The sequence below is a fragment of the Gobius niger genome (genome assembly GCF_951799975.1).
Source record: "Gobius niger genome assembly, chromosome: 6".
NCBI lineage: Eukaryota > Metazoa > Chordata > Actinopteri > Gobiiformes > Gobiidae > Gobius > Gobius niger.
Window position 1 is genome coordinate 32,928,400 of NC_136857.1, and position 10,186 is coordinate 32,938,585.

Below are 10,186 nucleotides of genomic sequence, written 5' to 3' on the forward strand. Positions count from 1 at the left end.
TCACAAACGTCTTTGCGCCTGTTTTCTCCGGTAAGCGTAGTCCCCTATTCCCCACACTGATACGTTATGTGCGTAAAAAGTTGGTGAATTCAAATAACTTTGTTTAAGTTTTTTGGACTCGCCCCCATCATAAATGCCACCAATGAGAAGAAGAGCTGCAGACTTCCAGCCAATGGCGGCGCGGCCTGGCTGTGTGCCTCTGCAGCGCTCCGCCTATGACCCGCCCTCCCGCACAGGACCGTTTTGGCGGCTCGCGCTAAACATGGCGGAACATTTGAAAGGTAATGGCTCCTTAACATTTCCCTTATGTGACTGTGGATATACTTCTGCGTGAAAACCAGTCCTTCGGTCGCTTTAAGTCCCGGAGGACTGTTGTTGGCATTAGCTCCGCAGAGTAGACTTTGTTAATGTTGCGAACAGGACGCTGTTCGAGGGTTTGTTTTGCTTCTGCTCGATACTAAACTGCGGTGCACCTGCACAGTGCTCCGATTTAACATGTTTACTACTTCTTTGAGCTAAACCTCTTAATCCCCGCCTGAACCGAGCACACTATCTCCAGTTTGGCCTCACCAAAATCTGCAAGCTTCTTGAAAAAAGCCTCAAAATAGCGACGGAAGTGCAATTATAAAGTGGCAAAACGGCGCCGGAAAAGCAACAAAAACACAGTAAAGAAGCACGACTAAAGAGTGAAGAAAAGGCCACAAAAATGTGATGAAAAAGTGATAACAACACGACAATAAAGCCTCGAAAAAGCACAGATAAAAGAAGATGAAAAATGTGGCGACAAAAAGTTAAGGACCGGTTAGTTTTGTCGGTCTTAGCTTTCAAATTATGCGTTACCACTACCTTTAAGCTTTAAGCTCCAGTCAAGATTTTAGATTTAGGTAAAGCTGACCTCGGATCAATAGGTGGGGGGCTCACTACCGTCAGTCTACCCCGGGGCAGATGTGGCTACAATAGTAGCTTACCACCACCAAGTATGGAGTGAATGAATAATGCCATGTAAAGCGTCTTTGAGTGTCCAGAAAAGTGCTATATCAAACCGATGCATTATTATTATTATTATTATTATTATTATTATTATTTTTATTATTTTTATTATTATTATTATTATTATTATTATTATTTTTATTTTTATTTTTATTTTTATTTTTATTTTTATTTTTATTTTTTTATTGTTATCTACACCTGATGATGTGCACACATTGATTGTTGACTTTTCTACAGAGTGTGTTTTGGGTTCTCCCTGTGGGTGCTCCAGTGTGTGTCTGGCCTGTTGCAGGAGGCACAGTGGTTTTATCCAAGTGTATGTAGAAATAATAAGAGTCTGTTTTGCAGATTGCCATGTGCCCTGTAAGTTGTCCTGGGATGAAGTGGAGACGGTGTGCCGCCTGGAGGCGCTGCGCTGTAAGGAGCTGGGGGTGAGCAGGACCAATGTCAACGACTACGAGGTGGAGTTCATCTGCGACTACAAGAGGGTCAAGGTATGGATGGACACATTGTGGGGCTGGATTGTTTTATTGACATGTGCTATGGATGGAGCTATCAACTGACTATTAACTATTACAATTGCAATAAACAAACTCAATAACAAAGATGTTTTCCACTGCTTTGAAAAACAAAATCCTGATTAGCTCATGTCCTCTGGATGTTAAAGAAAGGTAGAAGATCTGACATGAGCATTTATGAGCAGGCATCATGAACCCTTGGCCCTATACGGTATAGTGGACATACCTCACTGAGCTCGCCACACTGGGACATAGGACATTTAAAGCAGTTAATCCTGTAACAGACAAATGATTGGAGACAGAATGTTGAAAACAAAAATGGGGCATTTCCATAGGACCAGAACGGGCCGGAGCATTTTGCAGGTGTTTCCACAGCCCTGGGGTCTGGAGCGGTTTGCCAGCCTCCCCCTAAAAGAGGAGGGGGGCATGTCATCACTCTGATTGGTCAGGCATTTGAGAGGCAGTAGTCGCTTGCATATTCAATGTTATCTTTCTCTTCACAATTGTGGTCATCTCTGCACAGCCTAAATGCCTCATTTTGATGTGAAAACATTAAGACATAAAAAGCCTAATCGTTTAGGGCTTTTGTTTTCTTCTCAATAACTGTTAAACTGTCACTTAAAAACCCAACTGCTCAAATAAAGAAATGAAATTAAGACTTGCGAGTGCCGGTACAGGCTTGGAAGAAACAAAAAAGGCAGGCTATTTCAAAGTCTGTTGTTAATTCGTTTTGGAAATGTAAAAGACATATAGACTAGTTAAAAAAAATTCACATTACATTTTCTTTTTTGTAGATGAATGCTCTGCCCCACCTAATGGCCACATTTAGCACATACAAAGGTATTTTGATGTAGGATTTATCCACCAATGTCGGAAGTCAGAAAATCCGACCAGGATCAAACGTTTTCTCGGAAACATTGGAGATGACGCATCTGTTCATGTTCGAGCATCATAATCAGTTTGCAGAGAAACTTCATTGTAATATTATAAAATAGTGTCATGTGTTTATTATTATTGTTGTACAGTGATAATTCAGTAGTTTCATATTTTCCTTTTAATCTTAAACTTTACTGCACTGTTGCTTATTTTTTTTACTTTGAAGTTTTTACTTTAAATTCTCCTTCTCAGGTTATGGTGCTTCTGTGTAGAGTTTAAATGTTCAGTTTAAATTTCAAAAGTCAGAGATCGGAAGTGTTGTATTGGGACCAGATTAATGAGTACAAGCATGTGGTATCGGTATCGGTGCAGCCCCAATGAAGAGGCGTTCATGCGACATTTTCTACTTAACAAGTGTTCTAGTCTCAGCTCCATCTGATAGATGATAGTTTAAAAATAACATCAGATCTAAATCTAAAACCAGTTGTTAGAGATTGTTGTCTTAACACAAAAATGTTTACCGTTTACCCTAAAGAACAAGATTTTACAGAACTTTTTTTTTTTTTTGGCCCAAATCCTGATTTCAATAATTATTTCTACTCATTGAATCGCCGCTCTGTCTTGTGTCCTTGGACAAAGCACTGTATCCACCATGTGTATATGAATGTTGTGAGTGAGTGATGGCTGTTGGTCAGAGGAGCTGATGGTGTGATGTTATTTCCTGTCGTCTACATGCGGAGCTTACCACCAGAAAAGATTGTCTCCATAAAGTATTCTAATAATGATCACAGCAAAGTTGGATATGTATATTCCTGACCTTTTGAAAGTACTCTTTGTTGTCCAGGAGGAGGAGTTCTACCTGGTGAAGTGGCGTGGTTTTGCCATGGCCGAGAACACGTGGGAGCCCAAAGATAACCTGAAGTGCCGTAAACTCATGAAGCTGTTCCACCTGGACCTGGACAAGGAGCTGCGCCGCCACAAGCGCCGGTGCGTGCCCCGACGGCTCGACAAAGAAATCTCTTCCTTCCTGGTCCAAAAGGCCAGACTGCGGCAAAGTCTGGAGCGCTGGCAAGCCCACCTCAACCAGACCCGCAACCACCCGGGGCGCATCTTTGTGATCAACGACGTGGACCTGGAGGGGCCCCCCAAACATTTCACCTACATCAACAACTACAAAGCCGGCCCTGGCATTGTGCTGGACGAGATGGCGGTTGGCTGCGAGTGCATTAACTGTTTGGAGGACCCGGTGGACGGGTGCTGTCCCGGGGCGTCTCTGCACAGGCTGGCCTACAACGAGAAGCAGCGGCTGCGGGTGAGAGCGGGGCAGCCCATCTATGAGTGCAACTCTCGCTGCCGGTGTAGTCCCGACTGCCCTAACAGAGTGGTGCAGCGGGGCATCCAGTTTGACCTGTGCATCTTCAGGACGGAGAACGGGCGCGGCTGGGGCGTGCGCACACTGCAGCACATCAACAAGAACACCTTCGTCATGGAGTACATAGGGGAGGTGAGTTACAGTGGGCTGAAGAAGTATCCGTACCCCTTTACAGGTAGCGCTTGTGCTCCTAATTCTGAAATCTAGGAGCACAGTCAAAAATTTAAGAGCACAACCAAAAAAAACAGGTAAACTTTAACAGGGAATAAGGGAATTAAAACATAACACATGCCACTTCCAGCATTCTGCTGCATTTTAGATATACAAGTAAAATATCGTTAAAAAGTGCCTTCATTTCTGTTATTCAACTTAAACTGTGAAACTAATAGGATAGACTCGGTAAGTAAAGTAAGTAAAACTGTAGCACCCGGCAGAAACCTGGTTAGCTGCCCTCTGATCCTCTGAAATGGTGCAGCGCCTCCTGGGTTTGTCTCTATTTCAGAGCGTGGTGTCCTGCACTGGTCAGCTTCCCCATCTCCTCCTTCCTCTTGGTCCTGTGCAGCTCCCTCCGCTCCACAGCAGTCTTTCACCATCTCCTCGTTTGTCCCCTTTTTGTTTGCTGTAGCCCCTCTTGTGACGCTTCCTGTGCTGCAGGTGTGGGGGCTCTTGGTGCCTCTTGGTTCTGAAACATTGATTGTGAGGAAAGGGTCTGAGGGATCATTTGTTCACTTCACACTAAAAGATTTGACTGTAGTACTAGTAGTAGTGTTCAGTCCACTGTCTATAATAGCGTTACAGCAGCTTTTTCAGTGACAGTGCAGGATTTTGTGGTCTGAGCTCATTCTACACATTAGGACATGGCTGGAACGTGTATGGGGAGGAAAATACTTAGCTTTCACATTTTTAAACTCCCTATTGTCCTGTTAAAGTACTGGTACAATTTTTTTAATGATACCCAGCCCTATAAAACCAGCTAGCCCTGTGCTTTGTTAATCATGTTCTGAAGTACAAATGCTCCTTGGTTTAGTTTACAGATCATAGTTAAGTCTTCTCTCAAATGGTAATGCCTTTGTTCCAGTGAAGAATCGTGATTATTTAGCACATCCAATAGTCCACTTGTCAGAAAAACTCGATGTACACACATTTCCTAAATCATGCAGTCCTGTTTCATAGCATCATCGCCTTAATTCATTGAAATTAATTTTAATTTCTGTTCAAAAGCAATATTTTTGCCAAAATTGCGCAGCATTGTCCAAGTCCAGCCAGTGTATGCAGTGTCCTCAGTGTCCTCCTGACAGCGCGGCAGGAGAGGACTATTCACGGCTCTTTTCCTAACTTTCCGTGTAACTAAAGTGCAATGTCTGTGTGCAGATCATCACCAATGAGGAGGCGGAGAAGCGCGGCCGCGAGTACGACAGCCAGGGCTCCACGTACCTGTTCGACCTGGACTACGTGGAGGACGTGTACACCGTGGACGCCGCGCACTACGGGAACATCTCGCACTTTGTCAACCACAGTGTGAGTGTAGGGAGAGGGAACCTCTGGATACAACAACCTCATGATACTCCGATACTGCCATAATCCTACGATAGATCACTGTTAAACCAGCATATGGGATTTCTATCCTTTTTTAACATTGCTAAACAACTGCATGATTCAAAGTTTATTTGATTAACATTTGTTTTCATGATCTTTCATTCACATTTAAAAACTCAAGAAACTAGTCCCGTTTCCAAAAGTAACACATGAACCAGTTAGTAGGGCTGCCAGGTTTATCGATATGGCATCCAATGGCAGTCGAGGGTTTGACTACTCTAATAACCTAACCTCAAGAGGCTGAGTTTTTTTTCTTCTTCTGAGTGATACAGTAGATGTCACTGATCAGATTTGTGGCGCCTCTGATCTCAGGTCCAGCTTCAACCATGGACAGCTTCTCCTCACTCCTCCCCGTTTACCATAATGATTAGGCTCGTGGGGGAAATCATGGCGGAATTACAGACTCCCCTTCCCCAGCTCTGACGAAGTTTGTTCCTAAAAAGGGCATAAGGGCGGGATTTTCACCGTAGACTCGGCCCTTGCGTGACGTGTAGCTTGCGCTGCTCCAATGCTAACAGTCCGACCCTCATTAAGTACGAGATTTCTAAAATTCTTCTTAGGAAAACCAGCCTGGTCCCCTTAATTGTAACTAACCCAGCGTTATCACAGGAGGAATATCTAGCTCTAGATAGTTCCAAAAAAATTGGGACCAGGCTTTAAAGTTGTTTTTAACATGTCTAAAGTCCAATGCTTTTCAATGGGGGACCAGCGGCGATATGGAGGAGCAATGGCGGCCTCTAGTGTTGTGGGCATAAAGCTGAGCAGCCAGTGGCCATTGGCTGCAACAGATAAATGTTTGTCTGAGTTTCCTCCAGAAGAGTAGATTATTGTGTATTGTTCTCATGTGGGACAGTTTGAGCAAGAATATGTTGTTTGACTAAAAGTAACTCCCTTCACTTTAGCAGTTTTTCAATTTTTATATTTGATACATTTAAATGTATAATCGAATTGCAATCGAAATATTTGTCAGAAAAATCACAATTTTTTGTCACCCCTCTGGCTTTGCCCCTCTGAGCCGAGGGGCAAAGCTTTCGATTTACCGATCGATCTATGTTCCCACCCTCACCTATGGTCATGAGATTTGGGTAATGTCCGAAAGGTCGCCTCCCGCGGGAGGTGTTCCAGGCATGTCCTAGTGGGACAAGGTCTCGTGGAAGACCCAGGACACGCTGGTGGGACTATGTCTCCGAGCTGGCCTGGTGTCGCCTCGGGGTCCCCCCAGAACAGCTAGGGGAGGTGTGCGTGGATCGGGAAGTTTGGGCATCTCTGCTGAGACTGCTGCCCCCCAGAGACTGGAAACACAACATACAGTATGTCGGGATGAAGCTCATCTACACGAGTCATTAAAGAAGAACAATTAAAAAGTGAAATTTGCAAGTATGCTGATAAATGATCATAATAGATCATAGTGATGGATCCATCTGAGGTCGAAGAGTTGCAGATCTGTTACAATTGAACAGTATCATTTTTGTCGTCTTCACATTCAGTGAGGTCCAAATTTGTTTTGAAGATTGAGAAAGCTTTCCTGTAGATTTTGAGTAACTTTCTGGAGATGCTCCTGTCACACCTAAGGCTGGGTACTGTCCCATTTTTTTCGATACCAGTACTTAATGATATTTGACTTTTGATACTGATACCAGAATGATGCTTTATCCATCCATCCATTTTCTTCCACTTTTCCATTGCCGGGTCGTGGGGGCAGCTGTTGGAGCTGCCCAAAGCACATTGCACCAGCCCCCCTATGGCGCCCCCTGCAGGTGGTGGGTCCACAGAAGGACGGCCTCATGGTTCTAACCGGGCCTGTTGGTCTCTCATAAGGCGCTTCTGAACCGCTCTTTGTCTGACCCGTCACCGAGGACCTGTTTGTCATGGGAGACCCTACCAGGGGCACGAAGCCCCCGACAACAGAGCATCATTCGGACGCTCAAACCCCCACCACGTTAAGGTGGCGGTTCCAGGAGGGGTGAATGATACTTTAACTATACTTTAATGATGCCTTTACTAAAATATAGGGAATTGGAGGGGGCAAAAAAACAATGTTTTTGTTAAAAAAAAAAAAAAAATGGGATAATGGGGCAAGCACTGGGTAAACATGTTTTGAAATAATAAAATAAAAATGGGCAATTATGTTGGAAAAGTGGCAGAGCAGGGGAGAGGGTGCTCATGGTGTCTGTTTTTAGATGATACAACTATTTCAAATAAAGCCTATTTTAAGTATTCTCTTATTCTTCGGAGTCTCTTTAGTTAAAACTGATGTCAAATGCAAATAAAAGTTTGATTTTGATGAAAAAATTGACCTTTTGACACTTAGTTAAAAAAATAAGATAGTAGAATTCTGTTACAGTTGGGTGTGTCTCAGACGAGTTCCCGCCCGCCTCCAAACCCACTTCTGTTCTCAGGAGTCTCGCGTCTGAAAGCTGCTGACCTCTCCAAACATGTCCTTGTGATGTTGTGACTGTAAACTCTGTGTCCACAGTGCAACCCCAACCTGCAGGTGTTTAACGTCTTCATAGACAACATCGACGAGAGGCTGCCCAGGATCGCCCTGTTCTCCACACGAGCCATCTGCGCCGGCGAGGAGCTCACCTTCGACTACAAGATGCAGAGTGGGTACTGGGGCGTGTAGGACAAGCTGATGTGATATACTGATGCTGCACGCTCTCACATTAGGGCGGCACGTTAGCCAAAAACATGTACAATAGGCCAGGATGAATGACGTGTGTGTGAGTGAACGTATGGTGGTGGTCAGTTGTGTGCACTGTTCAGTCGCAACAGCCCTTCTGTCAGTCTCCCCCAACGGAAACTGAAGCTACAAAGGTGCTTACCACCACCGAGTACAATTAAAGCAGTACTAAGTAACGTGTTTACCTTAATAAATCCTTCCCGTAGTCCCTGTGGGGGTAATACAAGTGTTTATGGGATGATTGGAGGGTCTTTCATTTCCCCCTGGTGTCTCTGGACAGAAAACCATGTTTGCAACTTGACTGCCACCGGTGCGGAGAAAGCAATACACACTAATGGAATCACGAAGAAGAAGCTAACATGCTAACGGGCAAAGCTAACTGCGGGCTAGCGTCACTTTAAACAGTATTTACAGCCAAGTTTGAGTGAAAAAAAAATATTTCCATTGTATAATTGGATGCACAGTATCCCTCTCTCCCTTCGCCTTTCCTGTCAGTGTAGTATTTACTCAACCAAGACATTTAATAAGTTAAAAAAATGGTAACTTGCTACTACACCTGCAGTTGTGCTTATGGCCTCTAGAGGGAAGAGTTAAAGAGGGAAGAGCAAAATTGTAAGTCCTTTCAAGAACAAATGTCAAAGCTACCGTGTTTAAAGTAGTCGTAGAAGGTTGATTAAGGAAGGATGGACAAGAAGTTCACATCACTTGGGTCATTTAATACCAGTCTCCTAAAACATTGTAGAATTCCACTTTAGTCTGGTCCCGGGGTAAGGCTCACCCCTGTGCCTGTGTCTGTGTGCTCTGTTCCCGCAGTCGACCCGGTGGACCTGGACAGCAGCAGGTTGGACAGTATTACTTTGGCCGAGCTGCCCGTCTCTCCAAAGAGCTCCCCAAAGAAGAGGCTCCGCGTGGAGTGTCGCTGCGGCTCCAGCTCCTGCCGAAAATACCTCTTTTAGCCTGCCCTCTGTTTACTCAAGACTATTATCAGGAATTTCAGTTTTTATGCTTTTTTTTTTATGTTCCAAGATGGTTTGATTTGAACAATGGGGAGTGCCATGTAGCGCAGACGCTGCAGCTACGACCGGGGCTGGGTACTGTTCAGACGGCTTCATATACTGAACTATCCTGCTAAAGGGAAAGACTAGCTCCTGCCCCAGTGTACTCCTGTTTCAATCAGTGTTGAAGATCATGAACACTGAGTTACTGGGGAATATTAAGAGGACTTTTGTGTGGGATGCAGGATTCGTAAAGGTGGGCGTTTCTGTCATGCAGCTAATGGCTAATGTTAAGTTTAGAGACGAAGAAATGTGAAAAGGGTTCCATAATCTGAACTTCTATTCGTTAATTGCCTTTAGATGATTATTTTACGTGTGTTATTTTAACAAGATGGAAGCCCCGTTATTAAAGCCCCAGTGCGGAACATTCCAGGTTTGGAGGTTGCTTCGTGTCAAGACCATAAACAAACATGGCAGACCGTACATGCAGCGGGTCGTCCTCACACGGGCTGAATAGTGGAACATCTGTGCCGTAGAACAAAGCAGCAACATCTCCATGGAGACGAGCTGGAGATTCACACTTCACAGTAAAGACACGCGCTGTTTTCAGGGATTTTTACAAACCAAAACACCAGGAAGGAAAAAAGCTTGTTGTTGTTTAGACATAAGAACTTTCAATCCGTGGGCATTGTTGAGATTATTAGCTTTGTTTTCTCCCTCGACATTGAAAAAGACAAAACATGTCCTTTGCGATGTTCATGTGACGGCGTTTTGTTGCTAGCGAACCGGAGCTTTCCAGGAAGTAAGTCCCAACGAGCTGCATCGAGCTTTCCCCCCCACGCTTATTCATTCCCAAATACTGACACGTTTGGTATCCATGTGTAGCGCGGAAGGCTGTGACCGAGATGACGCTGTAAATCCAAATATGGTCATTTCCTTTTGGGAGACAACAGCGGCTAATGACGGGAGAAATAAACACAGGGCGCATGAGCAGAATAATGGACTCAACTTTAGGGCCGTTTTCATTCCGCTCTTTAACAACATTCCGTGAAATTCGTAAATATCGAATTCCCAGCCTGATTTATGGACTTTTGAATCCCAAAATAAGACAAAATTTGAATTTTTACAGATTTTTCTCACAATGAAATGGTTTATT

At 44.2% G+C, this 10,186-nt stretch overlaps 1 protein-coding gene across 1 annotated transcript; it reads left to right on the forward strand.

Moving 5' to 3' along the window:
• The first annotated feature begins 237 nt into the window (after positions 1 to 237).
• On the forward strand, positions 238 to 9,093 carry LOC306964141 (histone-lysine N-methyltransferase SUV39H1-like). The gene is made up of 6 exons (XM_079558060.1): positions 238 to 281; positions 1,339 to 1,484; positions 3,229 to 3,888; positions 5,128 to 5,274; positions 7,829 to 7,958; positions 8,849 to 9,093. The coding sequence occupies exons 1-6, from the start codon at positions 263 to 265 to the stop codon at positions 8,989 to 8,991; spliced, it is 1,245 nt and encodes a 414-aa protein (XP_079414186.1). The 5' UTR covers positions 238 to 262; the 3' UTR covers positions 8,992 to 9,093.
• The last annotated feature ends 1,093 nt before the right edge of the window (positions 9,094 to 10,186 follow it).

Excerpts from the sequence above, each read along its gene's own strand:
- LOC306964141 (XM_079558060.1), top strand. Across the intron at positions 3,889-5,127 it reads TCATGGAGTACATAGGGGAG|ATCATCACCAATGAGGAGGC; the intron begins GTGAGTTACAGT and ends GTCTGTGTGCAG. Across the intron at positions 5,275-7,828 it reads CGCACTTTGTCAACCACAGT|TGCAACCCCAACCTGCAGGT; the intron begins GTGAGTGTAGGG and ends CTGTGTCCACAG.